The sequence below is a fragment of the Numida meleagris genome, chromosome 3 (assembly GCF_002078875.1).
Source record: "Numida meleagris isolate 19003 breed g44 Domestic line chromosome 3, NumMel1.0, whole genome shotgun sequence".
Lineage (NCBI taxonomy): Eukaryota > Metazoa > Chordata > Aves > Galliformes > Numididae > Numida > Numida meleagris.
The window spans coordinates 34,069,547-34,094,314 of record NC_034411.1 but is presented as its reverse complement, the minus strand read 5'-3'; the positions used below and the strand labels follow the sequence as shown (position 1 = coordinate 34,094,314).

Here is a 24,768-nt window from a genome sequence, read left to right as displayed (position 1 = left end):
CCAATAATATTTTCAGTGATTTCAGAGTGTTCTGGCGTAAGATTCATGACAGTTATGAAATTTTGGGGGTTCAAAGTTCACATACAATCTTCTGGGTAACACACAAAGTCACAAGTGACCTATAAGATTCCAGTTCCACTTCAGCTAGAAAATGCATCCTAATTAATTTTAAGGCTAAAAGTAAAAATCCCAAACCAAACTAATTTCATTTACTTTTCTTCTGCATAACAGTATATTCCAGAAGCACATGTGAAAGTGATTAGTGAAAGCTTTTTATAGCATAAGATTATAGTGTGAAATTAACTATTAAAACTATAATAGCAGCAGCACTAATTAATTCATCCTAACCTATAGCAAAACAGTATGAATACTCCCACTAGTATTAACAATTATTTCAGTGTACACCTTACACTGAACAATCTTTGCATGATGTTGAATGCAATTGAAATATAACATCTCTCAGAACACAGAGAAGTTACAGAGGAGATCCAGAGGGAGATCTTCTCACTAAGACAGAATGACAAAAAAAAAATGATAATGGTAGAAGTTCAAGTTCAGTTCCCTGTTTGATTCTGAGCAGCAAAGGGTGCATTCAGATCTTGTTTGTGATTCCATTAGATCAAGGATGGGACTTCCAGTGATTGAGTCTTAAAGTTACTGGAACCTAAACACATAAGGCCAGATGGTGGGAACAGATACTCAAGTCAAATGGCACATGCGTGCCTGCACACAGAGTCCCAGGACATGGGAGCATGCAGCAGGGCAAGGTCTCCACAGCCAGCTGTGGCTGAAGCTGTGTCTCCCAGCAGGACAGCCTCCAGCTGCAATGCTGTGCCAGGACCACAGGGAAGGCGTCTGTGGACTCCCCATCCATGTGAATCCCTGATGAGGAAAAAGTCTATATGGGTACATCCCAGACTGCTGAGGTCAGTCTTCCTAGAGTAAATTCTTGAAAGCATTGGCAAAAACTAAAGTTACCAACATCACTCCTATTTCCTCTGAATTGGAAAGGATAAGTCAACCGCAATTGCAGGCTTGACTGTGAACTGGGCCAGAATAGTAGATAAAGATCATTAAGCAAAGCTATCTTTGGGCTTTAAAATTATTTTAGGCATTGCGGAAAGAAAGATACATTGTTTTGCTTTCCATGAATATCTAGATATAAAATTAGCATTACTGGGAAACAGGGAAGATTGACTATTTAAACAAAGCTAGTTATAGTTTTTAAAGATCAGATGAACTTTGTAAAATTCCATGGTCAGACCTTTTATTTTTTTTCCAAAAACTCAGCTTTACTTGGAACAATAAATCAAAACTATTGTACCTCATTATTCTAAATTCCACTGCTTATCATTAAATGAAAATAATTAATGTCATTTGCTTGCATGAACTAGAACAGCCACCTGCCATTTCTCCTGAACTTCCTTCAAATGCACTGTGCAATTTTGATTCTAGAGTAGCAACAGCATTTCCAAACTTGGGACTTCTCACCATTTGAGTGTAGCTCTGTTAGCAGCACTACGACAACAGGTTAAGGAAGATGGAGAAAAAAATACTGTTCTAAATGAGCTGTTCCTTTTTCTGCTGTAAAAGAGTATGACGTTAACAACTCCCCACTGAAATGGCAGGAGATGTACAACAAATACCCACTCTAAAGATTAGACACCAGGAGAAAACTTGCCAAACTTCAGCTATATGCCTTATTTCATACTACTACATGAAAATAAATCATTAAATGAAACCCAAGGAGATTCCTAACCACAAACAATACTAAATACTGGACTATCTTCAGACAGTCCAGCACTCCCCACTTAATCCTAGCTGAATTAAATATCAATTTCAACAGAAAGACAGTCCTACAAAGCTTTCGTCCCTAGAAAGCTGACTGTGAGAGGCACGGAGTTAAACAGTTTGGGAGGCAGGCACTAGGTAAACACAAATTACTGTTAATACCAGTTTGCTTGATCCAACCAGCTTGATTTTATGTCTGCCTATCAATCATCCTGGTAAAGCAAAACTGTAGCCATGGGAAATCCTCCAACTTCAAAATGACAATAGAACTCAAATGTGTATCATCACCACAGAGTAATGATATTGATGGCATATTCACAGCTTCCCACTTCCTCTTATATACAGACACTAATGCAAATTAGTAAAATACCTAATGCAACACTACAGTAAACTAGATAACTGAGTAGGAAGTCAGCCAGCCCACCTGCCCCTCTTGCATTTAGTCAAATTCAGTTAAATTTCTTCAAATATAGAATCATAGAATTGTTTGAGTTGGAGGGGACCCTTAAAGGTCATCTAGTCCAACTCCTCAAATATCTGTATTCTCATCCCAGAAAAATCAAGAGATACGCTAGCGGCAAACACTGGTGCTCAAATGTTTTCTCAATGTCAACAGACACATGTTCTCTCCTAATCATTGGATTTATTTTCCCCCTCAGTACCTTTCTCGTGAGACTCCGCATTTCCCTCATGCCTCTCATCTTGAAATGAAGTGACAAGAAAATTGAATCTGCAAATGTAATTTCTTCTGAATTTACAAGATTTAGACAGTACCAAAAATATTTATGGAGCAGTTGTTTTATTTTTATCATGGGCAGGTTTGCCAGCATAATTTACATTCATTTTGTTGTTTGTGGTGCAATTTTTTGATTAGCAGATAAAGACTTTCAAAAACATACACATGCTTGGAAAGCAGATGTCCATGCTTACACTTCTGTTTCCCTGCCTTACACTTCAGGCTGTTTCATTACTGAAAAACCTCTCACTGAAAACATGCAGCTCACAGTTCCAGACACTACCAGCTCTTATGATTCACTCTCCCAGCAAAGCAGTACCAATGGATCACAGCAGAATAGTGTCAGCCACGCTTGACTTTTTCAGGGATACATGAACTACCAGATACATCTGCATTTGTTTGGCAGGGTTTCTCTAGATTCACACAATTTCTGTGGTTATGGAGAAGTTATCTCCCTGATCTTACACCCATGTGCAGACACGCTTTTTTCTTCCTGACGCAGTAACATCAGCAGATAACAAATCGTGGTCCATAACACCTCCAGCAGCAGGGGCAAATGTGAGACATCAGCAAATCTACACCTACATTCAGCTATCTCCAAGAAGATGCAAGTACTGCAAATAAGAACTGTTCATGTTGTAGAAGATCCTGCTGTTACAGGATACTTTTTGTTGCCTGGCTCTAATATTCTCTGATTTTGGGGCACAGCAAAACATAACAAGGGCAGTTAAATAAGATAGGAAACATCCACTAACACCTTCATTAAGACAAGAGGTCTTTTAGAGGCCTCTATTTCAAGATAACAAGGAAAACATAATTTTCAAAAATTATAGTTAAAACAATTACCTTAAATTGCTTATTATTTTACTTTGTGGTTCACACAAACTGAAGAAGATGGTACAAATCTTGCTGTAATTCTCAACAGCTGTTGTTGATTCACCTCAAGTATAATCTTTTTACAGGAGGTGATTAAATACATTTTTCCACATTTTAACATACAGCTACAAGGACATTAAGACAACGGGCTGAATTCCTTTCTTGGTCATTGCTGCCACCACTCCTGTGGAGTGGGTCTATTTGCATTATCTGAGTAACGGTACAAATGCTGGTCCGGGGTGTCACTGCTGGCAAACTGACAGAATGGGGGCAGCCTGGTGAAGTGCTGCATTAGGTTTTACCACTGGAGCTTATTCTCAGACTTATGGATTTTCAATCAAATTGCATCAAAAATGATGAGCTGATTGTCCAACATGTATGAAAAGTCAGTTCAATTAAAATACATATGTTGGTATGAGATAAGAAACATAATAATCTTATATAAATCTGACAGCATTTGCTGTCCTTTTATATCTGACATTGGTCTAAACCCACTATCAAAAGAAATCCAGCATTATCATTTTTTTCTCAAGATGAGCTACTTCTTCAGCCAATAGATAAACCTGGTTAAGGTCAACACTAAGAAAACGTTAGAAGCTTAGTTTTGTATAAATGAACATTTAATTACGTGAGAAGAGCATTGGATAGGAACTTCCAAGCTGTGTATGTGGGGGGGACACAAGGAGGAAAACTATAATAGATCATTAGCCTGTTGACTGCAGAGTTCTTGCATCTCCCTTCCAAGAATCCGGTGCCAACCACTACTAAGGTTTACCTATAACCACTCCTATGCCTAGGAGGTGTCTAAATTAGCCTCCGTCACATTCAAGTCGTGACTGTATAAGCTGAGTTATCTCAAGCCAGCTCACAGTGTTATTAGTTCTACAACCACTTTGTGACCGCAGCTCAACCATACTAAAATACATAATAGGGGGGTCAACTACACTGCAGTTCTGACCCAGTACGACTATTGCTTCTTCCTCCATCTTCATACCACTCAAAATTCCAACTCCATTAATGATGTAGTGTTTTCAAAATTTGTAAAGTAACATCCACACCGCTTGAGAAGCGTTTGAACTAATTCCTACTGCGTACCCAAATAACTTCTAAAACTGAGGAGGGATTTTGATGAAATAGCAAGCATAAAAAAGCTCATCATAACTACATAGTTAAGAAAACAATACGTGTGCACACATACTGAATATACTGGGGGAGATGAGGAAAGAGTGGACTTATTAAGACTGAATTTCATCTACGTAGCTATTATTGAATTGACACCCATTGAAATGCCTGCATGGGACAGCATGCCTCACCTTCTGTTGATACTTAAGAGTATAACAACTGTTTAGTCCTATAGGATACCATTTGGAAAAAGTTAATCCCATTTTTCACAGAGACTCTGAAGTAGCTGAGTTAACGGTAAGTCAACAGCAACACCACAAATTCTTGGTTCTCTATCCTGTGTTCAAAAAGCACGGTACTTTTCAGCAGACTATCAATCTACTCCAATGTCTTTTGGGAAGGAAGTCAATTTTTAGCCTTTTCATCTATTCAACATGTTAAACAAGTCTCAGAGCTGATTAATAATCCCACCACGAAGAATTCCAGCATCGCTCACAGCCAAAACAAACAAGCAAAAAAGCTTTAAGCAACCCCACTGCAGGTCATCCTAAAGACAAGGATAGAACAGTTTGCTGCCAACAGCTTTACAAGCAGTTATCAGGCTTATCCTCCTCAATTAAAGGCTTTTAAAATTGCTGATAGAGGATGTAAATATTTTTCATTTAGTACTGAAATCTTTAGTAAATGCGTCCATGACCTCTTTCAGGCTGGCTTTTCCTACACATAGAAGTTTCCTCACCCTACATATTTTCTGCTTGTATTCCAGTTGCACAACCACTGAAGTATTTTTTTTTTTTTTTAAATCTTTACTGTTTCCAGTTTACTTTCATAAGAATGTCAGAAAAGTGACCAATGTATATCACATGTAAGGAACCATTAAATTGATCCTTTTTCATCTGTGAAAGAGAATTATCACAGCTCTAAAGCCAAACCAGAGAGAGGAAGACAAGAAAAAAAATGAGATGCAAAATAAATTATTCTACCCTACCACTTTGCTCTCCAGACTCTTTTCTCTCAATACTTCTATCTTCAGCATAAGAGAAAATAGTCAACTGAATAAGATGTATATACACTTCCCCCACCAGCTCGGTAGTGCCCACTCAAGTCAGTAACTTTCATAGAAGCTTATGCTTTTTAGTCAGGACTGAAAAAACCTTCTTAAAAATAGTCTTTTCTCTACCAGTTTTCTCTTTTACCAGACAAAACCAAGCCATTACAAATTCTACCCAGACATTATATGTTTAATAACTCTTCTACCCTGTTTTCTTGAGCTGGTGTTTGCTAGACATAATGTGCAAAATAGAAAGCACAATCAACAATTAGATCAGAGAACACAAATTATACCACAAGCTCAGTCTGAAGTATTGCAGTCTTATGGTGTTAATTTCACAGCACCAAGCTTCGTTAGCAAAAGCCAGTATTTTAATTGTAACCACATTGCTCCAATTTCAAGTCAGATAGGATGGTTAAAGCCTTGTTTCACATTCTGGTGCAATATCCTATCGCCCTCAGATGTAGCTATTATGAATAAAAATTGAGATAATTGCTATGGAAAGTTATCTTCTCCAATCATATCTCAATTGGAAAATAACAGGAAATAATTAAACCTGAAAAAGCACGTTAAACAAAAATCACTTCTGGTAAAGACGTGATTTTTATTTGGTGAAGCAGAGAGGAGTGTTCTCAGGCTGTTTATCACCCTCATTCTGGTGTACTGCTGCAACATTTCTTCTCATTTTACTCACATTTTTACTGTTTTTTTCCCCTTTAATTTTTATTTTCATCATCACTTCTGAAGCTGATGCATGTAGCAGTTTCCACTCCCTCACAGTCTTGAGTTAGAGAAAGAATACCTACTGTAACCAAACTTTGATGATATTAGCAGCTATATGGAACTACTTCTGCAACATCAAATGATACAGCCTAAGATGTAGGCTCCTACCTACAGCTGTTCCAGCTCCTGCTGTCTTTATGTAGTGCTACGCTGTAAAAGCAGGCAGCATGGCCTGCTACAGCCTGTGGCCAAAGGGACAGGATTTAGTTCTCATTGCTCTATAGGTCTCTTCTGAAAAGACAGATGCAAACCTTTCTCTATTAGTCTTCTTCCTTAGAAAGACTATTAGACTGCTACTCAAACCATGAAGACTCATTGCCAGATCATTTGAAAGTTTTAGGGGGTTCAAACAGCTCTAGGGGTTCAAACAGCTCTGCCATCAGCTAACAGCAGCGTGCCCAGGCTCCTGCAGAGCAGCCCAAATGCCCAAGGGGAGCAGCATGTTTTGGAGGAAGTATGCAAAGCAACACAACACTTCTCAGTTGCTGAATCACCATAAAAAATGACTTTAAAACATTGAAGTATGTAAACAATAAAATCCAATATTCAAACAAATCTAGGCTGTTAGTTGTGCTGCATTAACTACTGCTAAGTTTCCTCTAATACATTTAGAATTTTCCATTTCCTTTGGTTTCTTGTACTGCAAAAGCGGAAACTGACCTTACATTATTCCCTGCTTGCTAGATAGAACAGCCCCTAAGAAACAACAGTATACATTAGGAAAGTGATAATTAATGTCCTCTGAAAACAAATACGGGGGTCTGTCAGAATGAGTTTTGTTATGCCCTTGCAGAATATGCTGGAAAAAGATTACAGAAAAATCCTCCTGAAATTATTTGGACGGTAACTGAGCAGGTAGTTCTCAGCAGCTATAAGTGCTTTCAATGGCTTAAAACCACACACACAGAGCAGGGGAGGGAGCACACACCATGCTCAAACTCCCACCAAACAAAACTACCAACAAAAAAAACTGAATCCATAGTATCTTCGATAAGAAGCTAATCACAAACCTCTTGTAACAGACTTAAAGATGACAATAGTCAGAGAAAGAGGTTCTGATACAGTTCAATGAGCTGAAACACATCGCTCCAACTCTGAAAAACTGAAATGAGAAAGAGCCAAGAAGACTGAAGTAAATGTAATTGCCTGTTGAGTACCTAAACTTAAACGCTGTTTCAGGTAAAATGATTTCTGGAGATTACATGACATTGGAAATTATAATAAAAATGAACTAACAAAATGAAAAGGCTTTTGAAAAGCAGTTTCCTGTGCTGCACCTAAAAATAAATGGGCTAGTACTGGCCTAGACCTCAGTTTTAAGGTAAGCCCAGAGTTTCACATGAAACAGTAGCAATGGACAGTAGATGCAAATTACACAAAGAGCAAGAGGTAGATAAACATGCACTTGCTTTTATCATCTCCAGGAGAAGAACTCTGTGACCACCTATCATATGAAAGCTGCACAAACACATCTAATGCTACTTGGATTAGCAAACATGGCATCAGAAAGCAATCAATCTACACCTGTGCACCTTTAACAACTCTTCACTTACTCACAGCTTTACTCTTTATCCCAATATTTCCTTTCTTGATACGAATTACTTTCATTTCTCTGTTGACATATTACTAAAACAATCCTAATGAAGAGTAAGCTACTAAAAGTACTGGTAAGAATCTTAGTAAGGGAGATGCATTTTTTTTTTTTTACAAAGGTCTGCTCAAAAAACTGATGTACCTGATGCCTGCAAGACCTCAGAAAGCAATCCAACATAGATCCAACGTATTTTTTGCAGTTGTATCACTATGAGAGAATTACACCCAAATTATCATAAACTAGAATGCAAACTTTATAGAGATCAAATGACACTATTGAATTCCCAGTTCTCTGCCCACACAGATGTATACCAAAATCCCCTTAAATGGTAGTAATATCCTCCACGTTGGAAAGAAACTTTCAAAAACATTGAGTGGAATAAAAACCAAGTACTGAAAAGCATGCAAGTAAAATAAGCTTAAACTTCGACAGGATGACGAAACAAGAGATTTTGAAGAGAGCAGGGCACTTTGTCTCTGAAGGGATGGACCTCTGCACTTCACAATGGCCCCTTACTCCTTCTTAAGTAAATATAGAATTCATTGCACTAACAGCCTAAACATACACAGCAAAGTTACATGCCTTCTTCACTTTAATTTCAACTTAATAAGTTTCAAAAAATTGAAGTAGAAAAAACTAGTCTGATGTATAAAAGATGCATATATGTTCCCAGTATAAACAGACACCAACTTTCTTTCCCATTCCATGCTAGACTTCTAGGTCTGTCCTTACTTAGACCTGTTGCTATTCTGTCATTGATTTGCATCAATTCTAAACAGACCTAAAAATAAAATAACATCTGAGACAGGGGTGAGGACAGCACATCAAGTGCATAAAGAGGCATACTCAGCTGACCTTTACGAAAGCACACAATCTCTCCAATGAGCTGGACGAAAGGAGCTTTTTGGATCACCCAAGCAGAGGTCACAATTCAACAATAAAGTACAAATAGCTTACCCTTTCTGAGGACCAGGACTCCCTAGAAACCCCAAAAGAAGGCAATCTCCACAGAGAGATGCTTTCCCTTTGGTAGCCAGCCCTTAAATCAGGGAAGGGTGGACCCTGTGTCCACACAGGTGGTCACACATGTGAATTGCTTGCACCTGTGCTCCAAGGCTGGTCACACCCCTTCACCAGGTGCTCAATCACTGGTTCAAGCTGTGAGCTAACAGTTCCCATACAGAGCTCATTTACTTTAAAAGTAAAATCTGTTTGTAAGAAAAAAAGAAGTGGCAAGATTAAAACAGCTAAGAAATGATTTCTGAAAGATAAAATTTCTCCCTCTAAGCCCTCTCAGTCAACAGGCAGTTAAGACACAGCCCAGAAAGTTGTTTATGCATTAGAAATTTTTGTACAACAGAGAGATGAGGGAGATTGCTCTACGTGGTTCCCAAGGTCTTGAGCCCAGCTGTCCCTTTTTCAAAAGTTTATCAACTCATTCATCAAGGCACAGAAACCTTTTTTTCCAACAACATTCTGTTCTGCAATCACTGAACTTCTCTAGAAGTCTGTCACATTATAGTTCATTAAATGTGGTTGGATTTTGTCATACTGTTATTTCAGGACAGTGATTGCACATATGTAAACAGTAAGATATATGTGAAGATCTGAAATTAGAAGATCTTTAAAATGGCTACCTTTTTATTCAACACCAAAATTTCCTTTTTCTTATTTCTCGATAAAAGTTTTCAGACACTTTCAAAACGTTCATAAAGAGTCAGTCGTGAAATTGTATTAGTAGATGTTATTTCGTGCAAAACACCAAATCTGCACTTGGTCCCAAAAATAAAAGGGTTGTCTTAGGCTTGATTTCACTCAGCAGAGTCACTCTGTTTTACAGTCAACTCTGTTTTACAGTCAACGTGCTAGGGACAGATTTCATTCAGTGTCTTACAAAGTTTGTGTGGTTCTGTCCATTATTATGAGAAGAACTATAAATGTATACCAAAAAAAAAGGATTCTTTATCCATTAAGTGTCTCATAGGAATCCAGGCCACCTCCTCACACATGTGTAAGTGAAGGCTGAAGAACTAACAAAAACAAGGACTGATTTTATCTCAAGGTTATGGAAATACCATTAGACCATAAAACCACGGTGTCAAAAATTTATCTTGACATTTGAAAAGTCTCGGTGGAGTTAAAACCTTATCATGTAATTAACTGTAGATAATTCTGTTTAATACAGAGGATCAGAATTTTAAAACAGCCACAACCTTGATAAACAGCACATTAAGTACACTGGAGCTTCCAAAGAGTGATCAGATAGCAAGAATGAAAAGAATCTAACTCCAGTGACAGTTGTTACCAGAGCAAATTGTCTAGTGACAGCAGTGCAAAGCTCTAAAAAGGAAAGGTACGTTACCCTTCTGAAACACGTTCCCATCCAGTTCAGTTGATATTTTCCACATGAACTAAAAATAGGTTGGGCTGAAATCTGTCCCCACTTAAATAGCAGAATTTGGTTTGATTTTTCACAAGTTTGCACTGAAGGGGACTCTGTCTACTGAACATCACAAGAAAGTGAATAAAACTATAATTAATTTTCCACAAAGACAATAGCAGTGGACAGCAGAAACTGAGGACTCTTTAGAAGAAGTTCCAAGAAACTCCTTTGACCTAAATAAGGTTGGAGAGCTTCCAATAACTATCTGGAATTTTGTCATCTCAATGCAGGACAGATTTTCTCTCCTGTCTGAATGTCCACTAATTTTCTTCCTTGAGGATCCAGCACCAGACAGAATAAAATTGACTTTTGACAGGGGTTTTTGTGGCGCACAATGAAAAAAGTAATCCGAAAAAGTTCAGTGATAGAATAGGCACCTACTGAACTTGAAAGGAATGTTGGAAGAGGTTGGGAAAACAAGATTACATCTTGAAATCATGTATCTGTAGTATTTCTTTATTCTATGACCACACAGAGTAGTCATCACAGCTGGTCTTTTTTCAGAGTTACACTACAGGGAAGAGACCACATCAGTCAGAGACTCTACAATTCCAAAGTCTTAGATTTTACCTGCTGAGAATAAGCATCCCTATTTAGCTTGTGGGGAAGGGGGGGGGGGGGGGTAAGTATTTTTTCCAGTGACACTCAGCTTATCTCCCAAGAAACATTCCATAGAAGTGGGATAAATATAATGCAACACTCATCTGACAATCAAATTGGGACAGCTGTAAATTACCACATGGAAAATTAGACAATGACATTAGAGGTCTCCAAAAGGCATTGTGCCTGAGAGGAATCCAAGCAAGTTGCTCACTTTATTTGCAGCTATAGAATATGGTTATATTTAGTCAACAGCTCCTTCCTCCCAACAAATACACCTGTTTAGTAACATTCTTCCTTCCCTTGTGTCACTTTTTTTTTTTTAATTAGCAATATGAAGTAACTGTGGCTGTGATAGATCTATGTCATTTGCTCTCCCTTTTCCTAGGGAAAATTGTCACACAGGCTGTCTGTTACATGAGCAAAGAAGGAAAGGAAAGGACTTTAATCACTTGATCACCTCTGAATTTATAGAATTTAAAAAGAAAGAAGCAACAACTTGAAAACTTGGTACTTTACAGTACATTCAATAAGTTCCAGTAAAAATATGGAATACATTGAGTTAAAAACATCTTTGTTATAGCATAGTGGGACAAATGTTGTCATTTACTAACTACAGCAACTAATGATTCATCATTCTCCAGTTAACAGGATTTGGAGCTACAAAGGCCTAACTTTAACTCTGTCCTTGATGCTCTCTTGCATCACTTGAGTAAAATACATGGGAGGGAAGAGGAGGTGCACACAGGCAGATGCTTGTGCATATATGCACATCAAAACTTTTAAAAGCTTATGTGTTTTTTCCACCAGTGCTCCAACATACTGAGCAATCCTCACACTGCTTCTATTACGTCACCACATTGTCCAAATTCAAATGTCTCTCCTATAGTTAAGAATGTGTGTAATGTTGTGAGCTAATAGTTCCTTAAAAGGAAGAGTTTTAAAACGTTCTCCACCACTGTGCAGCCTTATCTCTTCTTTTGCATTCGTCAGAAACTGTTTTGCTGAGTTTGCCTTGTCCCAGATCTGCAACTTCTTTTGATGAGAAAAATTCTTGTAAATGAGCTGGTGAGCAGAATAAATGTGCGGAGTGGTTGAGCATGGTCCAGAGCCACGGACAAACAACCCATGGGTGAGTTGTGGGAAAGTGCAGTACTCATACTTTCTCCCTACTGTGTCTTGGTTGGCTCACTTCAATCTAACACAATTTCACTGAGAAATAATAAATTTCTACCAATTCCTATGCAGAGAAGCTTAATAACGAGCTGAAATTACTACTGCTTATCACAAGTCATAACAATGTGATTACCATCTTCATGAGAGTCTACCAAAGCATGACTTACTGCATTTCATCTCACATGTTAAGTAGCAATCAAAAAGAAATCAAGAACCATGGCCAGTATCCTAAGTTTATTGTTAAATAGAGGGCAATGTCTGTAAACAAATTCTTACAAGCTGCAACTCAGCTCAAACCAGTTAAGCAATGATCATTATCTGATAACCAGCCTTATCTTCATCTGTACAAATTCTCTAAACCAGTTAACACCAAGCACACATTCCATGTGAAATTCATCTGGCAAACCAGATATGCCAGGCTAAGACAGTAAAACAGTCTGACTAGAAACTAGGTCTTGCACTTTTTTTTCCTAAGTGAGTATAGTTCAGCCTGAACATTTTTTCAATGAAAATTGAAACTTTAAATCATAGCAGTCCAGTCACTAATAAAAATTCCATATAAACAACACTATTGACTGTATTACTCCTATTCCTTTTGTCCACAGCAAAAGCAGATTCCACTATTGTGCAAACAGACCAAAAAACTGCATTTTTAAATTTCATTAGAAGAGGCTCTCTTATTTGAACTAGAAGTAAAACATGAAAAGAGTTTGATTCTTTTTCATAACAAAACACTAAGTAAAACTACTAAAATGTGCATGAGTTAAGAGAAATCTCATGCTAGAATTTAACAATAAGAAATTTTTAAAAATTAATCAAGTTAAAACTATAAGCATTCTCCACGTGACATACTTCTATTTGTACTGCTCAAATTAAATTTTCTGAAGTGAAGGCAATAAGGGAAAAACAATAATATTTACTTAGTTGTGAAACAACATTTTGCCTATTGTGGAAATGCATTTCAAGTACTTTGTCATGTAGCATTTTAGAACAGATGATCCATATGACCCTCAAGAAAGCACTTTGTGGGATACACCACTGCATAAACACCCATTAGCACACATTACTTAATGACAAAGCAGACTGCAGTCTATCTAGAAACATAAGACAAAGCATTTTGCAAAAAGCATCTAGAACGATGAGTGATGCTATATGCTCTTCATTACCATTTGAAAAATTACATAGGTTGATGTATTCAATTGTTTTTGAAAGTTTTTTAGTTCAATGTGCTTGTTGTTGTTTTTTCCCAAGAGCATTAACATGATAATTTGAAAAGGGAAAAGAAAAAGAACCCACTGGGTGCTACTTTCACTTTGAAGTGTTATAATTATATAAACCTACACTTTTTCTTAAATAGTGACCTAACAGGAAAAAATCGTTTGATTTTGCTAGGTTATATATCACATTCCAGATGCATCCACTGAACTCCTGCTCAAAAATAAACCAAGAACAAAAAGAAAGGATAATTTATGAGTTGTCAAGTAATCACATTTTAATACTTACTTTTGTGAAGATCTGAAAAAAGTCAATTGCGGGTGGCAAGTGAGATGCATCCTGGATCTCTGCTTTCAGATACAGTTGCAAGGTATGTGCAAGGTGCCTGAGGCCATCTTTCATTTCATCACTTAGTTGTTCAGCATCTTAAGGGGAGAGGAAAAGTACACCAAGGTGTAAAAAGAACCTTTCACCAGCATCTTGAAAATGTACATTGGCAGCTATACAGTCTAGACGTTTCCAGTCTCAGAATTAATCTTGGCAGAGGACAATTTTGACAGAGGGCAAACATTTGTCTTTTTTTGTGGGTTTTTTTCCTGACAACTATCTATCAACACAAAGAAGAGTTTATCACTTTGCTACTACCAAATGGTATAAAGAAAATGGTGAGTTAAAGATCAAAAGCTGATAGATAAAGCAGATGCATAAGCAGATGTAAATCAGTAGTTACAAAAAAATAGGCATCTAGGTTTGTAACATTAAAAATTAGTTTGACAGGCTATACAGCAGCTTCTTCCTCCTTGCAGTAGAGCTTATTTAAGAATACATTCTCCACAGATAGATCAGAAAGACTTTTATTCTGGCACACAAGAAGTATTTTAGAGACAGAGGGAGTTTTGTACACAGCAGCTGCTAAACAGAATGGATATAAAGGAGTATGAAGCAAATACCACTCCCATATTAAATAATAAAGCACCATTATTCATGCTTTGCAATATGAATCCTGAAAGAAATATAGCAATGTGTTTTCTAATGAAGCGATCACCCATGAATCAAGTCAGTGATAACATGGGAAGTGAAACTCAGCTGACCTGATAAGTTCAGCGCCTTACAAACTTGTTCACATTTCTTTTTTCCTGCCAGTTAGCACAAAGCAAATGCCTAAATGGAGAATGTGAAGATGAACAGGTCCAAGAATCAGCCATAACAAAAGGCTAAGAGGATAATTGTGCACTATGAATCAACTTCATCTCTACATAATAGTGAATTGTTATTGCATTCTAAACATCTATCTTTATTGGGAACAGAAATAACCTTTCACTAAGAAAAGTTCTTCCCCATACTTTAGATCCAAGCCTGCTGGCCTTATGGAAGGAGGATTCAGGATTCTCTTTAAAGCTACCTCCTATCACTCATTTAAAAAGAGGATGCAATTAAAGCAGATATCACTGGCTTTGATTACAAAGCCAGCTAATGTTACGGTTCTCAGGCTTCTGTCTTCCATTGTATCCAGCATCCCTGCACTTGAAAGTACAGGCTGTTCTGTAGATACACATCCAAGAGATGCACAGAGTTTCTTCACATACAGCCTTCTTCATGTTTTGCACTGCCTATTCCCAAAGAAGTCATGCAATCCTTGAAGATGCTTCCTTAGCTTACAGCAGGGTCATTGCAAAGACCTGTAGCAAACATCTCAATGTACACAGCAGCTTTACAAAAAGTTTTGAAGGCACTTGTCTGGTACAGCGAAGGTACTGAGAAGCAGTTACTGTGAGAAGTCCAACCTCAAGTGCACCACAGTTCTGCAAGACAGCTCCTGCAGTGGGAAAGATCAGATCTTCAAGCAAAAAGAAAACTGGGAAAGCTTTGATAGAGATCTTTGGCACAGAGTTCAGCGCTGGAGTTGGTGAAGGATGAAGGCCAGGTCAGTGTGAGTGTCCTGAATCCATATTCCTAGTATTGCAGAGTTTCAGATAAGTAAATGGTAGCCACAATTTTTTTTATGGAGCCAAGGGCTCTGAATACCACACTGAAAGCCACACTGCGAGTCAACAGCTCAGTCACAGGACTCATTGGGCCATAAGCCTGAGAAACACACACAGTATTACCATCCTGTTCTGGCAAGCCCACAGCTGACGGCACCAGCCAGAATGCAACCTCATGAGTTGTGCCAGCAGAAAATCAGCAGAACCCCTAAAGCAGCACTGAGCAGATGCACCCAGTGAGAGCCGTGTTTCTACATTACAACAATGATCCAAATTTATCTTAAAATGTAAATCACCAGGTGCCCTGAAGACACATTTATTCACTCTACACTGGTGTTCAGTAACTGAATTTACAAGGGCTGGCAGAACGGTGCAGTCCTCAGCAGATGACACGAGTGTCACACCTGATGCCAGAGTACAGTGAAATTGGCTGTGATGGAGCTTCCACTTTACACACACCACACTAGCGAGCTACTTTCCTGATCTCCCTGGATCACTTCTGGCAGAGCACGCAGTTTTGACTTGTTTACTAGAATGGGCCGGGGCTACCTACCAGCCAGAAGCCTTCCAGGGGAACCAGCTGGCAAGCAACAGCAACCGTTTCCTTCCAGTCTGGAATGGAACTCCTTATCCGAAAACTCATTTGGAGCCACTGAGGACCACCTTAGTTAGCTGAAAGATGCAATCCTACCAACACATTGTATTAGAGCAGAAGTACACATCTTCATGCTACACACTGCTATTATAAAATGTTTGTTTTCCATTCCAGTATAAATTAACGCTTTCTTCAAGACCTGCTCCCATTCTAGGGGACAGGCATTGCTGTCTAAAAGCCGCACACGGAGCAGGCAGGTGGCCCAGATATTATGGATGGCCTAAGATTGATCTCCACCAGGGTCAGGAAGGACAGGTGAGCTCTCCCTCAGCACTCAAGATTCAGCTCTTCAGAAAGTTCATGTCACTCATCACCAGGAACATGGAGATGAGCTCCGTGATAACTGGCACAAAGACTATGTAACTGAAGGATTTGCTTTTTTATATCTACTTCTCTGTGTCTTAACAGTGTGTACATTTGAGAGTGATCTTGCAAGCCTGAATGAATGTACAAAGACAGAAATGTAGATGTATGTGCTGCTCTTTTCAACATAGTGAAACCTCTGGAATAAAAAAGCAACCTGTTTATCAGGACTAGGTCTTCAAGTAAAACAGCCAGCTTTCGGATGACTAGAAAATTCAAGTTTAAAAAAAAAAGTCATAAACATACACTTGTGCTTGCTCTGTGATATTCCTTTGACACTGCGGAGGCTTTTTCTTTTAAATGTGTTATTTGAAGAGAGCAGTGAGCTTTAAACTTTATGTTATTCATTTTTAACTATATAATGGACACTGCAAAATGGATTACGATAAAGAGGCAGGCATGATCTGCTTTGCTATTAGCAAAGACAAGTACCTCTAGAATAGAGAACAGTAATAATCTAAGCAACGCAGCATAAATGGATGCTGCAGTTTAGGACAGATATGAAAAAGAATACCAAATCCAACTGGAACATCAGGGAGAATTTTGAGACAGGAACAGAATGCAATTATTCAAGCTGGACTCTGTTCAGGGCATTAGAGCTAATGATCTCTGCAAAAAGTCCCATGGGATCTCTAGTGGCAAATGACGAAGACCTGGTTTTCACAAATCCTCATGAAACCAAGGCAAAAAAAAAACAAAACAAAGCGAAACAAAAACGTGTGAATGTTTTAATTGTGTTTTTCTAAGAAGCATTTTTAGCAGTCAGAACTGGGGTGTGGGAGAGAAAATGCTACAAAAGTCTTGTGGGAAGTTTTCTAAACGAAGCATTAGGATTTAATTATGCAGCCCTAACAGCTCTCATATTTATATGATATGAGTAAAGAAGCAAAAAATCTTCCCGTTGTACTGCACACAAACACTTGCATGCACACTAAGTCTTGTTCAGTGTAAGCAAAGTTGATGTCTAAACCATTTGAATCACCTTAACACACAGCAAGCCAGGAAAACCATGTAAGTAACAAACGGTAGAATAAACCAGAACTAGTGTAAGTCACAATACACAGAGACACATCTCCTACTTAATCAGGCAGAATATAAACTGAATAAAAGCATACAGGTCATCCACACTGGAAATCATCCAACTATATCAAGTAACCCTGAAAAAGGAATACTTTAAAGAGACTGGGACAGCGTAGTGACAATAACAACTTTCAGATCTTTTGGACTTGCAAAAGATTACAGTGTTGAAACACAATATTGTATCATACAGATGCTTCCTGAGAAGTTGTATGCCTCAGAGGATTAAATTAAATTCTTTTCCCTAAATACTTAGATCTTAATGAAAAAAATGACTTTCATATGCATTCTGCCAATACTGAAGGAAAGTATATCTCAAATATTTATCAACACGTCTGTAAATTGTGCAGTAAATAGGAAGAAGTGTCATGAAATCACAGAAGAATCTGTTAGAAGTATGACAGTGACTACAAGTTGTCCCATCAAACCACAGCACTCTTTTGGACCATTCAAAATGAAAAATGATAGGGACAGTTCAAGCTGCATTAAATCCAAACCTCTGAATAACACTAAAAATTTTGAGATAATAAATACTTTCATGCAGTTTTCTACAAAATCCTTCAAACAAGACACAGGAATGAACTAAGGATGTATTTCATCCCTTGTAAGTCTTCAAAACTTCAAGGTACTGCAAAATCTGGAAAAGAAATGTTTCCTATATCAGTATCAGCTTTGCTGAGAGATTGTAACAAACCTCCTTCCCTATCCAAGCAGCTGAAACTTGCGGAACCGCAAAAACATGTTTTTTTCTCCACTGAAAAATCATGTTCAAAGCAAACACGTATCACATCTAAACTGTAGGTTTCTTTACTTTTTCTGGAAGTTATTTTGAAGCTTTAAACAATAATACTATTTAAAAAATTAATAAAACCACTAAGAAAAATTTTTCATACTGAAACTGCATGTTAAAATTCAGATATTCAATAAGTTTCAAAAACTGAATCAGCAAAATGTACGCTGTAAAGTGAGGAAAAATATGAAGGCTAAATAAGGTGGAAATTTTGCTTGAACAATACATGGTTTTTTTCCCCTCAATCTTCGAACATCCAGTTCTTTCCCACAGAGGTTTAAACACATTCAGATTTGCCTTTAGTTTTGACTTTCATGCCATGTTCTATTATTCTACATTAGCAGACTTTCAGAAGGCAACCTGTAGTAAGATAGGATGGCTGTTCTGTAAAACAGAACTTGGAAGCATTTCCTGCAGTATGGCTGGCAATTACTTACTTGACTGAAGGTCTGAAAAAGAGTAGAGTCTCTCAGAAAGGCACGCTGATTGCCTAAGCTGTAGAGAAAAACAGATAATTAACACTTACACGGCATGTTTTATCTTGAAAACACTCTACGAAATTGATTATTCAATGTGATATGCCTGTAAGATAATTAGGTAAGGGTAACAGCATCAACATAAATCTGGTCAATCTATACTTTCTGTAAACTATCATAAAATACTATTTAATTTTTGATATTATGACACTTTCTACTAGTATATTTTCTCGACTTTGGCAGGTTGCCCTTAGTAATTTACTTTGGCCCTTCGTACTGTAATTGAAAGCAATTTATGAGGTTAGTAGTCTCAGATTTCATGAGACTATAATTAATGCACTGCATTGCTAGGTACATATTTGCCCTTTAAAAACCATCAGGCACACACTGTTCCCAACAATGTATAAATTAAGATATTAAATTACATTTTATCATTCAGACTGAAACAAATGCATATATTTTTATTCCAAAAAACCAGCATTTTTTATTTATAATCTCAGTCATAAGCCTACTGACCTAACAGAAAATTTAGTCTGTGTAAATTAATCAAGCTGTGGGAATGTCAAATACCCAGGACTTCCAAGAAAAAATTAGGAAAAAAAATCTAATTGAGATTAAGAGAACCCAACATTAAAAGGATGATATGGTGCACTCTGAAGAAAGGGCTAACAGTGTGCCTCTTTACCACTCATATATTAACTACAACAACAAAGTTCCCACTGAAGTTAATGGATGCACCAATAACTTCGATAGCATCAAATAAACAACAGTGTGTTCAGTGCTCTTCCTCTAGGCAGAAATAAGTTTAGGATGCTATGACATTCATATGAATAAAAACTTCATAAACAGACCTCTTGAGCTTAATTATGTCCATTTCAGTTCCTCTTGAACTTTTTCACACTTGCAAATTAATCAGCAATTTTTTAATGCAGTATGCAGCCCAATTTTGTTCAGCAATCCCAGTCACTTCAGCTTTTGAGCTCTTAATTACATTAAAAATGTAGAGTGAGAAAGTATTAACCTGAAACTATTATACTGAATATATCTAAAACTATGCCACTTACTAGCTTAAAAACAATCCTGCCAGCAAGTCTGACAGAGTCTGGAGGAAAATTTGGCTTGACGTTCTGAAGGCACTTGCACTCCTGCTTGTGGTCCAGCCAAGCTTCTTTCTATTAATTTAAAATAAATAAATAAATATATGGGGAAAAAAAAAAGAAAAACTGCATGTTATTATTACTATATTATATATATATATGTATTATATATAATATTATATATATTATAATATATGTATATATTATATATACACACACTCCTATATACACAGTTTCACTGTGGAAAGAAGATAGGGAGCTCTGTACTTCTTAAGATTTGAAAGGGTGCTACAATTCCCTCTGCTATCCCAATTCTGCCAACTCACACAAACTCTAGGCAAGAGTTTACTCAGAAATCAAGAACAGAGAGCCCTTTGGAGTCCATCCACATCACCAAAACACAGCTGCTCCACTCTACAGCAATAGTAAGTTTCCCATTTGGCATAAACTGCCCCCAAAGATGTTTGACCTTGTTGGACACTAACACTAACAACTAACACCCATGGCTGGGAGGACTGACAATGGTATCTGCAAGCTGTAGAGACCAGGAATGGTTGCCATAACCAAAATTTACCAAAACTGAAAAAGGAATCAGGAGTATTATGGTTGCATGTACTATCAGGACCTGCGATTTTGTTTCATGGACCACTCGTAAGCTACTCTGATAATGAGAAAAACTGCTATACCAGTGAAGAGATGGAACGACACGGGGAGGGAGGAAAACTCCCTATATATTTAAATATGCCTTTTTTTCCTTTTTTCTTTTTTTTTTATTCTTCCTCTAAGTTAGCATGAAAGACAGACAACAATGAATCCTCAGCAAAGAGAAACTTGTGCTGGAAGACAGAAGCAATGTCTGACTACCTTTTTTTTTCCTGCCTTCTGACTTTCTAAGCCCAAAATTCTGTTCATACTTTATAAAACCTCCAAGCTCATATCATTAGTATAGCACATTTTTACATAGTTAATACATATGTATATTCACTGTATAGATCTGAAGACACTGAACTATTTTTCAGACCTTTTTATACGCAAATTGAAAAAACAGAACACAACAAACAATTATTACAGTGATAAGAACTGAGAATAACCAAGCGCTTCTGAAGGTGACATTCTCTCACAGATATGCAGTGTGGAAGACAAAAAAAAAAAGGAAACTCAGAAAACCAGCTTCTACTAGACAACTGCCACATAGGAAAAGATAACGTGTCTAATACAAAGCAATTATACATTCAGCAATAAAAAAGAGGGAACATCTGTGATATGTACAAGTGCACATCACAGCTACAGACACTGACATGCTAGTTATAAAGATTAGAGGCTATTGTGCAATTTTATTTTTTTAAAGCTGCATTTAAGCAGGGAAAACATTTCAGGTGATCAGGCTTCAGCATCAGCAGCACTCATTCTGTTTCACTGTGGGTTTTCTCCCGCCTTTGGCTTACGTATAATAAATAAATGGCATTCTTTATTTCTTTCAGATGCACGGAGATTTGTGATTTCATTTCCTACGCCCATAACTCGAGAAAGGGAAAAAAAAATGACACCAAGAGGGCATTAATCCAAATATAGTTAGTGTCACATGCTGTCTGACAAATAAAAGCCAAGAATCTACTGCTCAATAGAAATATTCTTCTCCAGAAGAAACAAGGTCACACTTGTAAATGTCCAGATGTCATTTTCTGCAGTATAATTACATGGGCATTTTTCTACTGCTTGAACTAAAATTGTTTTTTGGAGCAAGCCTTTATCTGTCAATTTTCATTCCTTACATAAATTCTGCACAGAATTTCAAGTATGCTGAATGTGACACTAAAATGATTAATAGCTTAGCAAACCTATAAAGCCCTAATGAGACAAAATACACAGTACCACCCAGCATAACCACCACATTTCTCAGGGATGCATTTTCCTAGGAGAACAATGGTGAAAGCAAATGCTCTCTCGTAAGCATTGCTTGGCAGATGCTGATGCCAAGAAGAAATCGGTGGGACCCCTCTGCAGGAAGGGTACTGGAACAGGGACTGCCACTCGCTTCTTCCCAGCTGACCAGGGAGGGAGCAAAGCTCCAAATTCATCAAGTATGATGAGATTCAGCAGTATTTCTTCTTGCTACACAGACAACAAACACAAATCACAGAACTACACGGAACTGTTAAATCCCGTGACACTGGAGAGACCTACTTTTAAAGTCAGTCTCTGACAATACTTATTGGTGGGCTTATCGTGGTGCCACAGCTCTGAAATCCGCTTGTCCTGGCTTTCAGACAGGGTTTTTATATCCCATAAACAGCATGAGTACAGACACCGCTGTGCAGAGGTATGATCACCTGGTCTGACCCTGCTCCCTCCCTGTCTGGGAAGTGCTTCCAGTTTTTCCAACAGATTTTCTTCCCTGTTAGAAATGAACACTCCCAGAAGGGCAGTACCCAGCCCTCCTCCTCCAGATTTCACTCCATATAGGAACTCAAAAACAAAACCCTTCCACTTACCTCCTCCCAAACCAGTGGTTCTCATTCAATCCTAATGTATCCCAACTGCAATTCTTCAGCCTTTACCCAAGCACAAAGAGTTAGAGCCCATACATCTCAGAACATGCTGCAACACAGAGCTGTTTACTGGTGACAAAATGAGAGCCCACCCGCCCCAGCTACCAGCGCACAAACAGCATTGCGTTGCTGTGTTTCACTTCACACAGTCCCAGTATCACCTCCTGCTGGCTCGGGGCACTGGCAAAGACTACCTCCATTTGCCTGCAATATTTCACATGATTTTTAGCTGAGCTGTTCTGCCAACATAGTTATACACATCCATTCATGCACTGAGATAAACTATCCCCGTCTCCATAGTGTCCCTCAAACCCCATGAAGGATGCCAAATCAATGCTTAAGAATGAAAGTTTCCCTCATCCCCTCTGCAGAACCAAAAAACATGAATGTGGCCTGCAGAGTAGTGCACTTACGGGAAGCAATTAATGACTAGAACTCAAAAAAAAAAATTAAAAGTGGGATTTTTTTTTCTATTATATGATCCCCAAATAAGAATTCAATCATAAAGATCAGCCCAAAAGACCTCTTCCAGCCCTACATTTTTAAATATTCTTTTTTTTTTTTTCCCTAAGTGTTAAAAGTGAAAGCTAGCAGCTTCAGCTGGCCTAAGAGATAACAGGGAATTCTGAAATTTGACACAATACACTTGAAATTTTTTGTCTTTAACATTTTCTACTGGAAGCTGGAAGTTCCAATTCCTCTACTGTTTTGTTCAGAACTTCTTGCTCTGCCCATATATATTCTACTCTATATTTTCAAGGTAAATTTCAAGAGGCTAAATATCTTTTTCAAGTGCATTTTTCCCCTATAGGTTAGCACAAAGACACTTTTTATTAACCACTTGACACTTTAAACCAAGTGAAGATTTCTACAAGATATTTTCAGCTTTAAAAATGGCTCATCTTAGAATCACAGAATCATAGAATCCTTAGAATTGGAAGGGACCTCTGAAGGTCGTCTAGTCCAACTCCCCTGCAATGAATTTTGGTCCATCCTAAAACAGAAGTCCCCTACTGAATGTACTTTGAAGTTTCATTCACAAAGTCTACCATTATCCCAAATCTAGTTCAGCTACTCAGGTTAATACGGGGCTTTGGGGTGGTTTCATTGTGGTTCATTTCTGAAAGTCAGATTTTTACTTCATTTCTGATTTCATTAACTGTATTAATTGGAAAACTCCATAAAGCTAACAGTCTTAAGCCTCAGTTAAGTGTTTTCTATCATGGGATTTATTTAATACACATGAAAAATTAATCAAATCATTCTGCAGCTAATTGTAAATTGTAAATCCAACAGCACAACTCACATTTCTAAGCTGGTCTGTATTTACAAAAATAAAATAATCCTGTTTTGCCAATATTCACTTTTTAAATGTGCAAACTGCAATTTGAGTCAATACCCTGCTGTTTATTTTGTTCAGCAATTAGTTCAATTGTAAGTGCATATACTAATGAATTGCACTGAAGCTACAGAGGCTAAGTAGAGCGCAAAGCCCTTGTCTTGGCCAAGGAGAGCTCCACTAACAGCTGCTGTAAAAACAGAACTCCACAGTAGTTTAGATAGTTTATCAAAAGAAGTATGAACTAGGGGACAGCACTCAACAGAAACAGATCTACTTTGTCTCAGTTCTATCTGGATCATTTGCACAGAATTGTCAGTCTCAATAAATTCACTCTTTTGTCCAGAAAACGATTTTTTTTCAGTTATTCTCAATTGTTATCTGCTATCAAAAGAGACTGGGTGATATTAATTACATATTAATTTTATATAACAAATTAACAGCACAAGATGCTATGAGACAGTAAATACACAGCATGCTAAGTGCCAATTACTTACAGCAGAACTGCCCTGTCTCCCTGACATCAATACCTACAGCTGTGGAGGTAGAGAAACTTGAGATAGCTTCAAGCATAAGAACCTTAGTGCTGGAAGCAAAAAACAAGAATATTCAAGATGACCTGAGGCTATCCAGTGTGAATCCTCAAAGCAAATTCACCTAATTGCTTTCCCAAAGGATGAAGCTCCGTTTCCTAGTTTTGTTGCTATTACACATAGGCAAGAAGAGGCTGTTGCAGTACATCTTGCAAATTTGCTTGTGCAGGTCGGTGCCAGCATAGGGACTGTGGTGTCTCATTTCACATTAGAGAGTCATCAACAGAAGCTTTACCAATTACTCTCCTGACACATATTTGTTTTAAAGTTACCTCACAAATAACTCTGGTCTTCTATATTCTTCAGTTATATTTTCCTTGTGATTTCCTATAATAAATCTCTTTGTGGCACTATTATTGATGCTACAGTAAGCACCTAACGTACGTTGCACACATTCGCTGTACAATGAATCAAAATGTCTCATCTTCCTCCTTTCCCCCTCCATATGTTTTAATCC

At 37.7% G+C, this 24,768-nt stretch overlaps 1 protein-coding gene across 1 annotated transcript in view; it reads right to left on the bottom strand.

The window, feature by feature from the left end:
• Positions 1–24,768, bottom strand: part of SMYD3 (SET and MYND domain containing 3) — a 373,059-nt gene that overhangs the window by 308,671 nt on the left and 39,620 nt on the right. The window contains exons 3-5 of the mRNA XM_021390817.1: positions 19,798–19,905; positions 18,695–18,752; positions 13,676–13,812 (exon numbers count right to left, since the gene is read on the bottom strand). Of these exons, the coding sequence (XP_021246492.1) occupies positions 13,676–13,812; positions 18,695–18,752; positions 19,798–19,905 (303 nt within the window). The remainder of the gene's footprint in view (positions 1–13,675; positions 13,813–18,694; positions 18,753–19,797; positions 19,906–24,768) is intronic.